Source organism: Mastomys coucha, unplaced genomic scaffold (assembly GCF_008632895.1).
Source record: "Mastomys coucha isolate ucsf_1 unplaced genomic scaffold, UCSF_Mcou_1 pScaffold5, whole genome shotgun sequence".
Lineage (NCBI taxonomy): Eukaryota > Metazoa > Chordata > Mammalia > Rodentia > Muridae > Mastomys > Mastomys coucha.
Window position 1 is genome coordinate 22,399,207 of NW_022196911.1, and position 18,721 is coordinate 22,417,927.

At 35.7% G+C, this 18,721-nt stretch overlaps 1 protein-coding gene across 1 annotated transcript in view; it reads left to right on the top strand.

Moving 5' to 3' along the window:
- The window catches only part of LOC116077657 (zinc finger protein OZF-like), a 35,529-nt gene extending 23,324 nt beyond the window's left edge, over nucleotides 1-12,205 (top strand). Inside the window, exons 4-6 of the mRNA XM_031352356.1 lie at nucleotides 6,586-6,641; nucleotides 8,899-9,025; nucleotides 9,855-12,205. Coding sequence (XP_031208216.1) covers nucleotides 6,586-6,641; nucleotides 8,899-9,025; nucleotides 9,855-11,359 — 1,688 coding nt within the window. The 3' untranslated portion in view covers nucleotides 11,360-12,205. The remainder of the gene's footprint in view (nucleotides 1-6,585; nucleotides 6,642-8,898; nucleotides 9,026-9,854) is intronic.
- Nucleotides 12,206-18,721: the final 6,516 nt, after the last annotated feature.

Here is an 18,721-nt window from a genome sequence, read left to right on the forward strand (position 1 = left end):
ACAGCCATCCATTGGACTGAGTATAGGGTCCCCCATGAAGGAGCTAGAGAAAGGACCCAAGGAGCCGAAGGGTTTGCAGCCCCTTAGGACGAACAACAATATGAACTAACTAGGACCCTCAGAGCTCCCAGGGACTAAACCACCAACCAAACCAACCAAAGAATATACATGGTGGGACTCATGGCTCCATCAGCATATGTATAGTAGAGAATAGCCAAGTCGATCATCAGTGGGAAGAGGGGCCCTTGGCCCTGTGAAGGTTCTATGCCCACTGTAGGGGAATGCCAGGGCCAGTAAGCAGGAGGGGCTGGGGTGGTGAGCAGGGGGAGAGGGGAGGGAACAGGGGTTTGTTTTAGTTTTTGTTTTATTTTATTTCATTTTATTTTATTTTTTTCATTGTTTTTTTTTGGAGGGAAACCTGGGAAAGGAGATATTGTAAATAAAGAAAACATCTAATAAAAAAAAATTCTTCTAGCTGTGTTTCATTTTCTATTTTTCTATATGAGGTTGAATATTGTTCTTTCAAGGCCTGTAAAGTTTTATTTTGGAATTTTGATGGGAATTGTCTTGAATCTGTTCATCGCATTTGATAAGATGACCATTTTTACTATGTTAATCCTGTAAATCCATTAGCATAGTACATCTTTCCAACTTCACATAGCTTCTTTAATTTCTTTCTTCAAAGACTTGAATTTTTGTCCTACAGTTCATCCACTTGCTTGATTAATTTACCCTAAAACTCAAGATATTTTTTATTGTTTATAGCTATTGTTAAGGGAATTGTTTCCCTGATTTCCTTCTTAATTCATTTGTTATTTGTACGCAGGAGGGCTACTGTATGCACATGTATGTGCATATATATGTGTGTGTGTGTGTGTATATATATATATACACAAGATTATTCATATATATATACACACACATACATATATATATATACATATATACATATATACATATGTATATATATATGAATAATCTTGTATCCAGCAACCTTGGAGGTGTTTATTAGGTTTAGAAATTCCCTATGTATATTATTATAGTTTGCAAATAAAGATGCTTTGACTTCTTCCTTTCCAAGCTCTTTCGTCTTTATCTCGTTCAGTTCTGTTATAACTTTAACTAAGACTTAGTATACTGCTCTGAACAGCTCAGGAGAGAGTGCAGAGCCTTTACTTGTTACTGATTTTAGTGCAATTGCTTTGAGTTTCTCTTAATTTGCTTATAAGTATAAACTTGTTGGAAATAGCCTTCAATATGTTTAAATATGAAATTAAATATTAAATATTTAGATATTAATTTAAAATTTAAATGTTTAAATATGTTTCAAATCTATGACTTGTATCATGAATTGATTGGATTATATCAGAGTCTTGTAATGCAATGATAATGAGGATTTTTTTCTTTCAGTTTGTTTCTATGGTGGATTACATTCACTGATTGTCTAATATTGAACAATTCCTGTGTTTCTGTGATAAAGCCTACTTGATCATATGGGTGGATGATCTTTTTGATGTGTTCTTGGATTTGGTTTTCAAGTATTTTATTGCATTTTTAAATCAATGTTCTTAAGGAAAACTGGTCTCTAATTCCCTTTCACTTTAAAAATATTGTGAGGTTTGGATATCAGGGCAACTATGGCCTCATAAAGTAAATTTGTCATTTTATTTTCTATTTTGTGGAATGACTTGAGTAGTACTAGCATAAACACTTTATTGAAAGTCTACTACCAATGTACTAAAACTGTCTAGCCTTTGACTTTTTTGTAGTTTGGGAGACTTTTAGGAACTGTTTTTATTTCTTTAGGAATATAGATTTATTTAAATTGTTCATCTGCTCTTTGATTTAATTTTTATATGTGGCTATTGAAAAAATTATTCACTTCATTTAGATTTTTCAAGTTTTTGTGGTACAGATTTTTAAGCCATAGCCTAATGATTTTTTCGGTTTCTTTATATATATTTATGTCCCCTTTTACATTTCTGATTTGGTTAATTGGACATTCAATCTCTATTTTTTTGGTTAGTTTGGATAAGAGTTTGTCTTCATGTTTTTTCAAAGAGCGAACTCTTTCTTTTAATTCTTTGAATTGTTCTTTTTTTTTTCCATTTTATTGACTTGAACCTCAGCTTGATTGTTCCTTGCCACCTTTTCCTCTTGTGTGTGATTACTTATTTTTTTTATAGAGGTTATAGCTGTGTTGTTAATTTGCTATTATAAGATATCCACAACATTTTTATGTAGGCACTCTCTGCCATGAACTTTTCTTCTTAGCACCACTTTCATTCTGTATTATAAATTTGCATTTCAATTTCAATTAAATGTTTTCTTTATAAGAGTTTCCATGGACATGGCATCTCTTCACAGCAATAAAAATTCTAACTAAGGCAGCATCCATCCGGGAGCTCCTTTTCCAAATGCAGTATTGTTTCACAATCTGTTTATTCCCCCTTCTGCACGGCATACAGCTAGGGTAACATCAGAAAGCTTTTGTTATTCCTTATGTGGTGATCCTGTCACAATGATGGTTCTTCTGAACATTGCTTCTGTAGCATCCACACAAGGATATTGAAACAAAAATAATGAAAAGCCTCTGCTGACAGTGTCATTTTAGAGAATTGTTAGTTTACTATTGGGGATATTTTTAATTATGTACCCATCTATATTATCCTTAAATGTATCCATTTTCCAGAGAATCCTCATATATGTGGTAAATATGGGAATGTCTTGGATCAAGGCTCAAAGCATTTGTTCATCAACATGTGAATACCGAAGAGAAGTCTTACAAATATAATGACCTTGGAAATGATTTATGAATCCTCACAATGTACACTTAAAAAAAGAAAAACACAAATGATACTAGAGAAAACTGCAATAAGTGCTGATTTCATAACCACAGATATTCCTCTAGTAAATCACTAATCCCGAATAGGCATAAAAAGTATGCATATAGGAAAAGAACTTTGCAATTATAAAGACTGTGACAAATGCTTTAGTTTCTGTTCAAACATTAAAGTCCAAGACCGAATTTACCCTAGAAAACGATGTACAAAAGAAGAGAATGATAAATCCTTTCATTCTAAATGCAACTCATGAGAAAAATGAATCCATACTAGAGAGAACCACACCAATGTATGAAATTCAACACCAGCAAAAAACAAAAACAACAACCATCAGCTGCCTTACAGAAAGAAACAGTGATCAGTGCTCTAGAAAACCTCTGCAAGTGTAAGCCAGTTACAAGTAAATGCTTTTCTTTATGACATTTGTAGTGGTTGAGGTGTCTCTTAACATGGACCATTTTCTTAGCTGCCTGTAAAACAGTCTTTTGTTTGTCTTTGAAACAAGATGTAGAACACTTAGCATCTCCAGTGCCGAGCCTGCCTGGGTGGTGACGTGCTTTCTGCCATGATGATGTGGACTGAACTTCTCACCCTTGTAAACCAGCCCCAATCAAATGTGGTCTTTTATAAAAGTTGCCTTGGTCTTGGTGTTTCTTCACAGCAGTGGGAACGCTAAGACATTCATGTGGCAGTACATGTCATACATTGCATTCTTGACCCTGTGATCCCTCCAGTCATTGCTTTCTAGCCAGCTTTCAGTGCCAATACATACTTCCTTTTGGGGACTGACTGCTGGACAATCCAGAAAGGCTTCTGTTACTTATAAAATAGTCTTGGGTGCTGCAGCACTAGAAGTCAACATCTGAGGACAGCCACTGATAATTTTTTTTTTTTTTGCTCAGCAGTCTGCAGAGCCCTTTTAGCAGTGTGAATGCTATACCAGCATATCCAAGACATTTTTATACAATAAGTGGTATGCTGATTTCTCAGCATGTTCCCAAGGGATGTATTAAACCAAGTGATATTGTTCTTGTATTTTTATATAGCTTACTAAGAGTATTATCACATTACAGCTTTCTTGTGGAATGTTTGTAGTTTTTGAGTTGAAGAAATACGCTTCCAAAATTATGTAATTTGGGAAGACATGCCTTCCTCATTTTCTTGTTTGACACATTGATAATGTTGTAAGTCTTATTTGTCCTTTGTGAACATTGATGCACTGTTATGAGTTTGTGTGGGGCCATTGCCCATGTTTGCCTTCTGAGTACAGTAGAATGATGGCAGCTGTCTTCAGATTTTGTAAGGACAGGGTTAGGATGTTGACCACTGTCTTGATTATGCTGAAGTATCTTCCTTCTGCTTTCACATTCTTAAGTGCTTTCATAATGAGATAATGCAATATTTTGCCCTGGGCCTTTCATGGCTATGTTGACATGGTTGTGTGTCTTCTTTCACTGACTTTTACATATTCTGTGCCTTGAATTGTTTGGTTTGTGTGTGTTGATACAGTCTAGCATCCTTTGCATGAACTGAACTTCAGTTCCCTTTATCCATTAGGGAGAAGCTCTTTGTCAGTGAATATCCCTGCAACTGGACTTTTTTTCTTTGTAAATTCTTTGTAAATTTTCTTTTGACTTTTTTTTCTTTGTAAATAATTTCTTTTGTTCATCTGCTCTTTTTATCAAGGTAAAGCTAGCTTTGTATGATAACAATCAAACATTACTTTTCATTTTGTATTCTGTAATATTCTCTTTAGAAGATTATAAGTTTTTAAAAAAGAAGTGGAAAATTCACGGCTGAGTCTGTCCAGTTCTCAGACATTGTTGGTGGAGACATTGTGTCGGCATTGGCTCAGCAATGGTCTGGCCTATCTTTATGACATAAAAGGTTGATATTCACTTGTTTCTAGGAAATGATCTTTTCCCCTTCAATTCTCATTAATTTCATATTATTTTCTACAGCATGTCATCTGTTATTCCCCATTGTTACACTAAACTAGATATGCAGTGGCATAGAATGAGATCATACAAGTGTCTGTTAAATGTTTAGAGAACTATTTGATATGAGAGAGATATAATGTCAATATAATATATAAAAAGAGCCACCTATTTGCTAATATCACAGTCATGACAGCTTTTTGTAGCAATAGTATTTCAACATTCAGAATGAGTCCTTATTTTTGAGATGTGCATAGTTTGTGTATATATGTGTGTTTATCTATACACATATTTGTATGCCTATATGTGAATGTATATGTATGAATATATGACAGGAAACCCTGCTACAAATTCTTACTTTCATTTGAAACTACAAGGGTTATTATCATAAGAGCCAGGAACTGAGGATTCTCACTGGAGTCATATTTATTACTAATTGGGAACCTGAGAACTGCCTAGAACAATACTAAGACATGGACATATGCATGTTGTAAAAGATGTTTTCAACCGTGATAGGATTTTGACACATCTGACATAATGAGTGAATCATTCCAAGGTCATACCCTGGAATGACTCAATTTATTTTATCTCTGTGTACATCCTCTAATGTGTAGCAGCCATCAAAGAGTTTCTGCCATATTGCTTCTTTTTTTTTTTTCTTTTTCTTTTTTTCTTCGAGACAGGGTTTCTCTGTACAGCCCTGGCTGTCCTGGAACTCACTCTGTAGACCAGGCTGGCCTCGAACTCAGAAATCTGCCTGCCTCTGCCTCCCAAGTGCTGGGATTAAAGGTGTGCGCCACCACTGCCTGCCGTACTGCTTCTTGATGACTCTGCCTTGACATTGCCTAGAACAGTTCTTCTCAACCTGTGTGTCATGATCTCCTTGGGGTCAATTGGCTCTTTCATAGTATTTGCCTAAGACTACCATAAAACACATAATTCTCATGGTCTTAGGAACTGATACACTATTCCTGTATCAATAAATAGGTGGGTCTGCCACATCAACTTATGTGTTCCTGGTACTGTATTAGAAGGTTGTAATATTGAAAAGGTAGAGAAGCATTGGCTTAGAACATTTAGCACATGGACATTCTGTTTAAAGATATGTTTCTCCTCAATTACAATATCTACTTATAAATGTATTCACATAAATTTCATGTGATTAGTTTCACACAAAAGTGTGCGTGCAACTTAGAAATTACATATTGAAAGAAAGAATAAATTAGAAAGGTACATTTTTCCTCAGGAACAATGTATAGACTTCTTAAATGATGAAAATGGCTGTATCTAGATCTAATGACAATTTGTCAATTTGATAAAACCATGTCTGTACTCGAAGATAACAGGACACACAAGGAAAATTGAATTATCTTCCAGATAGAATGAAATGAAATGTGACTAGAGGGTGAGGTGTGATGGTTAATGAAACTCTTTTCAATATTAGGTGTCCATCTTAGTACCCACTAGCCATTTCTCCCTGACTCTAGCCCCTAGCAGATAAGTTCCCAGTAATAACCTTGAGTAGTAATGTTTTGCAGCACATAGAATGTTTGTGTCTGTTGCCTGCTGAGGTTTGAAAAAAACTTGACATTGTAGTCATTTTCCTTGCTACATTTAATATATCATTGCATGTTCTCTGTAGGAATATTAATAAATATTCTGGTATCATTTCCATTTTTATGCCTTTTTTATATAGTTTAGTATTATCAATAACAGTTGTATTAATTTTTAGCTTGTATATTTGTAACCTTTATTGTGAAATTTTAATAATTCTGTATTCCTGAAATTCTGTATTCCTGAAACAGGAACTTGGAGAGGAACAAGAAGAAGGATGAATGCTTCTCTGCTAAATATTTCGAAGGTCAGTGTCCCGTCCATATTTCTTTGAAATATTCTTGTTTTCTTTAAATCATTCAAGACTTTATTTCTCTGCCTCTGATAATGTTACCTAAAGTGTTTGTAGTTTGTGATTTATCCTTGTTCTTGTTCTCCAACAATCAATTAATTCTTTAGATTTTTCACTTATAATGGGACAATCACAGCCTTGTCCCATTATATTTTCACTGGATTTTATACTGAGAGTTCATAAATTATCCAGGACCAAAGTAAGTGAGGGAGTAATCAGGTTTCCAGAAACACCCTTGTGAATGTAGATCTGCACTTGAATGTGGATCTGCATGTGAACGGAAACTGAAACACTGAGTAGGTAGATTTTATGGAAGAGTAGAATTAGAATATACTCACTGTCTTGAATCCTAATAATAAATATTTCAGCTCCCTAAAGGCGCAGATTATGGAAGGAATATGTGGCTTTGTCTTACTATAATATTGATGTTTTGGGAAGAGATGCAAATTGTAGTATTCTCTTTTTGGCATTTTATGTCACACAGTGTTCATAGGTGTGCTGACATGTGAAATCATTTTGTCTATAGAGAGTGTACCCAATGACTAGTGTGGTGAATTCTCAGGATACAGATAACTATTTTCTATTCCTCCATTGTTTCATTTTTTTTAAAAAATAGTGTACATTTGTATGGAACACATAGAATATATGAGTAAGAAATTTCTAGAGAGTATTGCTTTGGTACTGTGCAAAACCCATAAGATTTCAAGCATAAATGAGTGTCCTTCTTAATTTCTTCACTTCTTTTTTTTTTTTTAAGCAGGAAGAATACTTCATTTACCCTACTTTTCTTTTTCTCTCCCCCCAAGCTCTGTATCACATAGGTAAAAACCCTGATAGGTTGTGTCAATGTTTCTTTACAATAATATTTTATTTAACTATATAAGTGTTCATTTGCATATTTTTATATGCACTGAGTGATATATTAGCCTCTGAATCCATGAGTTGTACATTAAGCCCTTAAGGCTGAAGTCAGGAATGACAGTGAGCTTCAGTGTTTGTAGAAAGAAAAGAATAATAACAATAAAGTTAAAATTATAGGATTCAAATTTTCAGTTAAGTCAGTCTCATGAGAAATGCTTTAAAAAATTCCTGAACAATTGGTATAATCCTCTCTCAGTTTAAGCACGTGATTTGATAAAAGAAATTTATTCTACTCCATCTGAATTATGCTGTTTATTTACATATAGATAACTATTCTTTACTGAAAGACCATATGAAGTTTATGAAGTTGTCATAATCAGAATTGCATAGTCAACTTTGAGAAAACTTTAAATAATTTTAATGCTATCTTATACTGTTTTTTCTATTTACTTTTTGATTGTGAATATAGTCATGAAATAACTTCATAAAGTAATTGAGTGTGCCATTTGGAATGCTGAATGGGTTCAGTGATTTTTACACTCCTTTTATGTTTACAGAAAAATTGTGAATCTTAATTAGTCTAACAATTCTGAATTTCACATTCTACCTCTTTGTTGTAGACAAGGTATACCATTGTACTTAAGTCTCAGGATGTCAGCTGAACATTTTACAGTAGTATTAAGTGAGACTTAGGTGTAGACAGGATTGATACAGTATCCATAGTTGAGCAGCCTGACAGTTATAGAATATAAAAGCACAGTTTTACTCATTGTAACTTGACCATCTGATTCTGTTTGATAGCAACCCATACTTCATAAAGATATATATTCCTGCATCTAGGCTTCAAATGTATATGTTATATTCCTTAAAAGTTTGCTGACTATGATTCTGTTATCTCATTGCATTTCAGAGAAACAGAAAATACAACAAAGACATTACCTATTTTACATACCATCTTTTATTCAGATTAAATTTCAAGTTATGATTATGTATGTTGGTACATTTGGTGAATTGTTGCATATGTTCTGTGTATTTCTCCTGCCTGTAGAGTTCAGAGGGATTTCAAGGAATTGGAATTAAAGTGTCTGTTGTTCCATTTAATTTGGGTGTTGGAAAACAACTGTGGATCCTAGAATCCAAACTGCAGACAAATTTTTAAATTAATTAATAGTCAAATCTCCTTCCTCTGTTCCTTAAGTCTTAGAAAACTTTAGAAAGTTCATGAAGGAGACAGAACTTAGGATTGTCACCAATATAGTATGTCGTTCTCTACATTGTCTATATAATAGCACCCCTGGAACACACTTTCGTCCAGACCATATATATAGTAAACTGGTAATTTCCATTACAGGATCTGTTAACATTCAAGGATGTGGCTGTGGACTTCTCACAGGAAGAATGGGAATGTCTTGACTGTGCTCAGAGGGCACTGTATGTGGATGTGATGTTGGAAAATTACAACAATCTATTTTTTGTGGGTAAGAATACGCTTCTTGTAGAATTCCTGATTCCTTCTTTGAATTTACCTACTGTCTGTTTATGTAAACTCTCTGAAATATCTGGAGACTCCCAGAATAAGAGAAATTCTGATTATCAGCAAAACTTTTTGATTGTGATTCCTTTCAGTTTCTCTCCATTCTTTGGAAGAAGATCCAGTGTCATATTGTGTGTAATGTCTTCATACACTGTATCTACTTTTAATCAAAGCTTCCAAGTTCAAAAACAATTGAATGTTCAGAGCAAGGGAATATATTGCCACACATATAATAATTGGAATATTTTAATTTTACTATTGCATGAAAGTCTTCAGTTAGTTATGAATTTAAAATGGAAAAGGTTTTATATAGAGAAAGAGCTGTTGGTTGTGAGAATTTTGTTCTTTCTTATTTACTTTATGACTCGTGGTCTCTATGTTTAATCCTGGTACAGCATGGCCTTTCTATTGTGAGTTCCATGTCAATGTGGATTACATACTGAATTCCTAGCTGACCAAAGCTACACAGTGTCACTGTCCCTAAACATAAACAAGGAAATAAAGAAATATTGTTTATATGATCTTTCATAGAGTTCTTTTCTTAACGTTCTTTACTGCTCAGTCACCTATTCACCAATCTTTCTGGGAAGTAATGTGTAAATAAAATTTGAAGGGTATATCATTTCCTGTCATTTGATATAGATGAGATTTCAGGTTCTACTGAGCATCCATGTAATGGTTGTGAAACAAGAAGACCTCTCTTAAGAGCTCTACCTTTGAGATTTACCTGGGATACTGTTTTACTGATTTATTAATCCCTGTCATCTCTACAGTTTTTTCAGAAAATGATCGTATGTGTCACAAATATAAGAATGTCTTGGATGAAGACGCACAGCATATTGTCCACCAGCATGCGAATATCCAAGAGAAGTCTTATAAATGCCACGAACTTGCTAAAATCATTCATGCAGCCACCCAAAATATTCCTTATAAAATTAACCTCATACAGGTTAATACAACTGTTGAATCATCAAACCCAAACAGACATAGAATTGGAAACATGAGAGAGCCTTGTAAATATAAAAACTGTATAAACTGTTTAAGTTTGTGTTCTATCATTAGTCTAAATCAAGGAATCCACATAAACAAGAAAGAACACAATGTTACAGAGTTTGATAAGATTTTTGAGTCTAAAGAAAAACGCGTGCTGAAACAAACCAATAGTGGAAAGAAACCTTACGAATTTAGTGAATGTGAGAAATGCTTCATCCAGATATGCAATCATAGAAGTCATCAGCGAAATTATACAGGAGAGAAACTTTGCAAATGTACTGAATGTGACAAATGTTTTGCCCTCAAAAGTGATCTTAGAATTCATCAGCAAATTCATACAGGAGGGAAACCTTACAAATGTAATGAATGTATCAAATCTTTTACCCAGAAATGCAGTCTAAAAAGACATCAGAGAATTCATACAGGAGAAAAACCTTACAAATGTAGTGAATGCAACAAATGTTTTCCCAACAAATGCATTCTTATTATTCATCAGAAAATCCATACAGGAGAGAAACCTTACAAATGTAATGCATGTGGAAAATGCTTTACCCTGAAAGGAAAGCTTAGAATTCATCAGAGAATTCATACAGGAGAGAAACCTTACAAATGTCGTGATTGTGACAAATCTTTTACCCAAAAAGGCCATCTTATGACTCATCAGAGAATTCATAGTGGAGAGAAACCTTACAAATGTAGTGAATGTGACAAATGCTTTATCCAAAAATACAGTCTTGCAACTCATCAGAGAATTCATACAGGAGAGAAACCTTACAAATGTAGTGAATGTGACAAATGCTTTATGCAAAAATACTGTCTTATAACTCATCAGAGAATTCATACTGGAGAGAAACCTTACAAGTGTAGTGAATGTGACAAGGGCTTTATCCAAAAATACAGTCTTGTAACTCATCAGAGAATTCATACAGGAGAGAATCCTTACAAATGTAGTGAATGTGACAAATGTTTTACCCTTAAAAGTCGTCTTAAAATTCATCAGAGAATTCACACAGGAGAAAAACCTTACAAATGCAGTGAATGTGACATGTCTTTTATCAAAAAAATCTATCTTAGAATTCATCAGAGTATTCACACAGGAGAGAATCCTTACAAATGTAGTGAATGTGACAAATGCTTTACCAACAAAGACTATCTTGGAAGTCATCAGAGAATTCACACAGGAGAGAAACCTTACAAGTGTAGTGAATGTGAAAAATGCTTTACCCACAAAGGCAGTCTTAAAAGACATCAGAGAATTCATACAGGAGGGAAACTTTACAAATGAAGTGAATGAGACAAATCTTTTACCAAGATAGACCTTCTTTGAACTTAACAGAGAAGATATATACTAGAGAGACATTATAAATGCAGTAAATGTGCAAATACTTTATTTTTGGCTCATCTTATAGAATACTTTAGAGAAAATATACAAGAGAGAAACTTACAAATATGTGAGAAAAGATCTTTTCCCAAATCTCATGTGTAACAATATATCTAGAAATTTATAGTGTTGTGTGCGTGTGTGTGGGGGGGGGAGAATTTCCACAGGAAGAAATGTGGTATGTGATACTTTTCATGACACTTGAGGCTCCACACTAGAAAATTATTATGAACACGAGAAACTTGTAAAAGTCTCCAAGTCTTAGAAGTATTTTTGCTGAGAGAAACTCTGAAAATGTGACAATGAAGAAAATTACTTGTCCTCTCTCAAATATTTCATAATGGAGAAAAAGTAAGAAAGCCAGAAGAATGTGGTATTGTGTAACAGTGCTTGTAGACCAAAATAGTTCATTGGAAAAGGAAAATGATTAATGCAATTAATATACCACTCAAAATAGATATTGAAACCAGTAGCATTCTGTATGTTTAACTCAAATGAAGAAACTCAGACAAATTTTACTTCTTAAAAGAGGATAAGACAAACTGAGCCACCAACATAAGATGATCTTTATCCTGTTGATATGCCTACAGATATAGAGTTTGCTCTCAGTGTCCAGTATTCATGATCTGTATCATATGCTGGTTTCACATTTCTGGATAGCAAACTGTCTTTGTGTTCCATGTGCTATTGTCACCAAATTCTTGCCCATATTCCTGTATGTAACTCCAATAAAATTCATTGGTTCACCAAGTTGGACTTGGTTGTTTTAAGTTTCCAGTTTGGATGGGTAAATGAATGCATGTGTCGTATGTCCCCAGAAAAACGTCTCTCATAAAACTTAGGTGAACCCACTAAGATTTTCTGCAAACTTGTAACATAAAATAAATACTGCAGCAAAGTTTTCATTCTATGGGTAGTGATCCCTTTGGAGATGGAATGACCCCCTCATAGGGGTTGCTTAAGACCATTAGAAATATTTCTGATAGTCTTTGGACTGAGAAACCATTCTTTTGTCTCATGGTGAGTCTGCTGCATAAGAATATTTTTAATTATAAGACAGAGCTATAGCATTATGAAAATTAGAACCACTGTACTACAGAGAATGCTTTTGTGTTAACTAAAATAAGGAAGACTGTATTTAATGCTCAAGGCTTATTGCTGTAGTAATATTAGGTTATGTTAAAATGGCTCCACACAGAGAGAATGTAGGGTCTTTAGGAACCTGAGAGATAAGGTTGTTTCCTTTCTTGAATTCAATGAAGTGTGAAAGATCTATCAAAAATCAAATGAAAATATTGCTTCAAAGTTGTCAGTGAAACATATCATCCACTGGGCTATATCCCAATGTGGCTCTTGACTCATACTAATACTCGGTGATTCAACCAAACTACAATAACTCTCAGAACCAATCCTACTCATGGACAAATACTACAAAGCATTGTCGTGCCGTGTCCTGTCCTGTTGTACTATAACACCCTTCTCTGTGTACCACAAGGCATGAATTAGATTTGAGTTATTTTTTAAAATAAGTTACAGAATGATTATGTATATCCCAGAACATTCATCCTGAAACAAAACACAGGAATTGGCTTACTATGGTGTTTTCATCATCTTACTTTCATGGTTGAATACATTCTTATAATATTATGAAACTACTATGAAACATTAAAGAACTAATAAACAGTAGGTAACGTACATGTTCATGTACAGTTTAGGAATCCCAAAAGTGCCCTGGAAAACATTTTGTAGTATTTTAAAAAGAGGAGAAAGTCTTTTCTCCAAGCCAAAGCATTTTAGTAGAATATTAATAGTAAATTTAGAAAGACTCAGAAACTTTAGATCTTAGGCAAAGTGCTATATTTCAGTGAACAAATCCACATCATTACATAATTTTTCACTGATTAAAAATAAATCATTTACTTGTGATAAATCACTGAGTTAGAAATTTTCTGGTTCTCAATATTGGGAATATAAACAACTGAAAGAAAATTCTAATGATCATCTCATTAGATGTTGAAAAAGCCTTTGACAAAAATCCAGTACCACTTCATATTAAAAGTTTGGAAAGATTAGAGATTTAAGGTTCATAAAGCATAAATGGAGCAATCCTACTAACATCAAAGGCAAGGCTGACCACTCTGTCTGTATTCAATATTGTACTTGAAGTTCTAGCTAGAGCAGTGAGACAACAGGAGAGCATGAGGTTATAGAAAGCAAGAAGTCAAGGAATCACTATTCATGGATGAATATAAGCAATCCCCAAAATTCTACCAGAGGATTCCTACAGCTGAAAACAACTTCAGCAAAGTGGCTGCATACAAAATGCCTCAAAGAAATCAGTAGCCCTCATTTATACATATGGTAAGCGGGGTGAGAAATTAGGGAAATAATACTGTTCAAAATAGCCACAAATAATACAAAATATTTTGATGTAGCTTTAACTAGCCATGTAAAAGTTTTGTATAACAAGAGCTTCAAGTCCCTGAAGAAAAAAGAATTAAAGAATATGTGAGAAGCTTCACCCATCTCCCATGCATGTGGATTGGTAGAAGCAACATAGTAAAAATGGCCATCTTACCAAAAGGAATCCACAAATTAAATGCAATTCCCATCAAATCCCATGCAATTTTTTGAAGACTTAGAAAGAGTAATTCTCATGTTCATATGGAAATACAAAACACAGAGAATAACTAAAACATTCCTGAACAGTAAAAGAACTGGAGTAATGTGTGATCTTAACCTATACTGGAGAGAAATAGTCATAAAAACGGCATGATATTTGTATAGACACAGAGAGGTTGATCAAAGGAATCTAATTGAAAACCCAGAAATAAATGCACAGAACTGTGGACACTTGGTTTTTGACAAAGAAGCCAAGGCAATACAATGCAAAAGCAGAGAACATCTTCAACAAATGGTGTTTGTCTAACTGGGTTTATGCATGTAGATCATGCAAATAAATCCATATTTATCACTCTGCAAGTGGATCAAGGACCTCAATACAAAACTGGGTAAACTAAATCTAATATAAGAGAAAGTAGGAAATAGCTGTGAACACTGGTAGAGGAGACAGTTTCCTGAAGAGAACACCAATTGCTTAGGCTCTAAGATTAAGAATTGATAAATGGCACTTTGTGAAGCTAAGAAGCTTCTGTAAGGCAAAGTATACTCAGTAGGACAAATGAGCAGCCTACAGATAGGGAAAAGATCTTCACTAACCCTACATTCAACAGAGGACTAATATCCAAAATATATAAAGAACTTAAGAAGTTAGACTCCAGCAAAAAATAACCCAACTAAAAAATGGGGTAGAGAGCTCAACAGAATTCTCAAACAGGAATCTCAAATGTCTGAGAACCTCATAAATAATGCTCAGCATTTTTAGTCATCACAAAAATGCAAATCTAATTGACCATGAGATTCCATCTTACACTAATTCGAATAGCTATGGTCAAAAACTCAACCAACAACGCATGGTAGCTAGGATGTGAAGAAAGCAGAACATTCCTTTGTTGGTGGGACTGCAATCCTGTGCAAACACTCTGAAAAATCTCAGAAAATTGGAAATATTTCTACCTGAAGCCAGAGTTGAGGTTTGGTCTTTTGTTATGTATTGTAACACTAAGTGCCATCCTTACAGATGAGAGTCTGCATGTAGATCCACATAGCTCTATGTAACCTTGCCCTCAAGTTATTTCTGATTGGTGAGTAAAGATGCCAATAGGCAATAATGGGCAGAAGAGACATAGGTGGAGTTTGGGGTTCCTGGCTTGGGGGTTGCAGGAGAACCACAAATGAGAGAGAAAGGTGAAGGAGGGACAAGAGAAATTATGAGTTCATAGTCAGGAAAACATGGCCCTGAGAGTTATCCAATTGGAGTTAAGAGCAGTCCAGATGAAGGTAATAACTTGGTGTTACCAATAGTAGATTCTAATAGTATGAAGTAAATTCTAGTAGCATATCTGCCCTGCTCTTGTGCTGATTGAAGCTTATTGTAAATAATAAAATTTGTGTCTTTTATCCGGGAACCAAATAGTCAAAGGCGTGGTAGAAACACAGGATTGGGATTAAAAATTTCAACAACAGCCAGCTATAAGGGTCCTTGGCATATACTCAAAAGATGTTCTACTGTACCACAACAGTATGCTCCACTATGTTCTTAGCAGCTTTATTCCTAATAGAAGGTGACAACAGTCCTGATGTCCCTCAATGAAGGGATGGATCTAGAAAACATTTCATTTACACAGTGGAGTACTATTCAGCATTTTAAAAACAAAGACATGAGTTTTGCAGGCAAATGGATGGAGCTATAAGTTATCATCCTGAGTGAGGTAACTGAGACCCACATGCATGGTATATACTCAGTGTTAAGTGTATGTAAGTCATAAATACAGCAGACCCATAATGTGCTCCAGAGCTCCAAAGAAGTTCAGCAAGAAAGAAGGCCCAAGTCAGGAATTCTGAAGTTTTTTGTTTTTGTTTTTTTTTTCGAGACAGGGTTTCTCTGTATAGCCCTGGCTGTCCTGGAACTCACTCTGTAGACCAGGCTGACCTCGAACTCAGAAATCCACTTGCCTCTGCCTCCCAAGTGCTGGGATTAAAGGCGTGCGCCACCACTGCCCAGGAATTCTGAATCTCACTTAGAAGGGAGAATAAAGTCACAAAAGGCAGGGGTAGAAAAGGAACTGGATTTCAGAGGGGAATTGGGAGGGGGGCTCAGTATCAGGTGTGGGGACAGACAAGACAGAGGGCCTGGAGAAAGAATGGAGGGTGGGGGAATCTCTAGGAAGTCTCAGTGACCTAGGGTGGTGGATGCATGTCTTTAGCAAAAATGCCTAACAGTGGGGACATGGAACCTGAAGAAGCCACCTCCTATAGCCAGGGAGTACCCCCCCCCCCCCAGTGAAAGGATAAGGACACCAATCTACCCACAAAATTTTGACCCCAAATTTGTGATTTTAAGAGAAATTCAGGGACAAGGATGGAGTAAAAAATAAAGTAATTGTTGATCAATAACCAGGCCAACTTAAGACCTAACGCATAGGCAAACACCAATCCCTGGCACTATTTAATGATTCTCTGTTATGCTTGCAACAGGAGCCTACCATAACTGTTCTCTGAGAGGCTCTACCCAGTATCTGACAGAAATAGATGCAGACACCCACAGCCAAAAAAAAAAAAAAACCAGAAAAAAAAGGAAGTTCGGGACTCTTATAGAAAAGTTGGGTGAAAGATTGAAAGCCATGGGTGGTATAACAACTCCCCAAGAAGACCAACAGAGTCAACTAACTTGGACCCTTGGGAGTTTACAGAAACTGAGCCACCAATAAAAGGGCATACATGGTCTGGATTGCATCCCCTGACATATAAGTAGGAAACATGCAGCTCAGTCTGTGTGTGAGTCGCCCAACAACTGGAGTGGGGTCTGTCCCTAAAGCTGAACCCTGACTGGAATTCATTCCCCAGTAGGGCTGCCTTGTCTGGCAGAGAAAGAATGTGCCAAATTCTGTAAAGACTTGATGCGCTAGGGTGTACTGATGCTGTCTCATAAAAGAAGGGAAGGGGGATGGGAGGAGGGACTCTTTGAGGGGTTGACTGTGAAGAGGACAGTGTGATGTAAGTAAATAATATAAAAGCAGATGGAGCTCAGGATCACTTATGGAAGAATTGAAAAAGAATTCCAAAGAAGATTCCACAAGAAGACCAAGAGCATCAACTGACCCTCACATCTCCCAGAGACTGAACCACCAAAGAAAGAGCAAGCACCAACAGGACGTAGGCCACCTGCACATATATAACAGATGTTGAACTTAGTCTTCATGCAAGTAATCCAACAATTAAGGTGGGAGCTGTCCCTGATTCTGTTGCCTGCCTGCCTGTGGATCCCCTTCTAACTGGGCTGCCTTGTCTAGCCTCAGGGGCAGAGGATGTACCTAGTAAAGCAGTGCCTTGATGTGAGGGTAGTGTGTGCATAAAGAGGGAGCAATGGGGGCAGAATCTTCCAGAGGAGATACTGGGAGGAGGGGGCACGATATTTGGATGTAAAGTGCATACGTGTTTAAAAAAATCACTACAGAAAAAAGTATTTTGTAGGATATTTGTATTAAACTTTTAGAAATATTGGGGCTATTCCCATGCTCAGCAAGTTTATATTCATCTATGCTTTCCAGTGCCCCTTTCCTACCACTTGCATTTTTAAAGGAGAATAGCTCATGCAACTGGGACTTCTCAGAGAGCTTGAACCATTACCCACTCATTGTCCTCTGTCCAATTTCTGGATATTCTACTCATTATTTCACCTAATATTTCATGTATGTTTTGGGTGAGCTTTTGTGTGGATGACCAGGCTGTCATGTATTTATAATTCAAATTGCAATGTAAATTATATTATGGTTTACTATAATTAACTCCACATCCTGTAGCTTTGACATTTTATCCCAAGTCTTCAGTACTATTTTGTATGATTTGGAGGTTGTAATATGGATACTCCATATCTAGCTTGGTTCTCAGCAGTCTCTGAAAAAACCAATTCTTGTTGCAAAGTTTCCTTGAACCAGGAAAAAAGCAGAGTCAGGCTGACTCAAGTACAGAAATATTAGGTGAAATTTTAATATTTGAACTTATAGCAATATCATAAGAGAGGAATTCTTCCTAGGGCTGTGCCTTTTTCAGTCACTGCCTTTTTTATTTTCTATTTTTTAATTGGACTAATAAAATTTACTTTAAAATATACAACTCAGTATTGACTTTTTTTTTAGTTTGTATTTATTTATTTTTATTAGATATTTTCTTTATTTACAAGTAAATTTCTCCATTCCCAGTTTCCCCTCCAAAAAAAACAAAGAAACAAACTAAAACAAACAAAAAAAACCCCTGTTGCCTCCCCCCTCCCCATGCCTGCCACCCCACCCTCTCCCACTTATTGGCCCTGGCATTCCCCTACACTGGGGCACAGAACTTTCACAGGGCCGAGCTCCTCTCCTCCTATTGATGATCAAATTGCAATCCTCTACTATACACATGCTGCTTGAACAATCAGACCCCTCCATATGCAGTCCTTGGTTGGTGGTTGAGACCATGGGAGCTCTGAGGGTACTAGTTAGTTCATATTGTTCTTCATCCTAAGGGGCTTCAAACCCCTAAGCTCCATTAGTCCTTTCTCTAACTCATTCACTGGGGACCCTGTACTCAGATCAAGAGATGTCTGTGAGCCTCTACATCTGTACTAGTCAGGTACTGTCAGAGCCTCTCAGGAGATAGCTATAT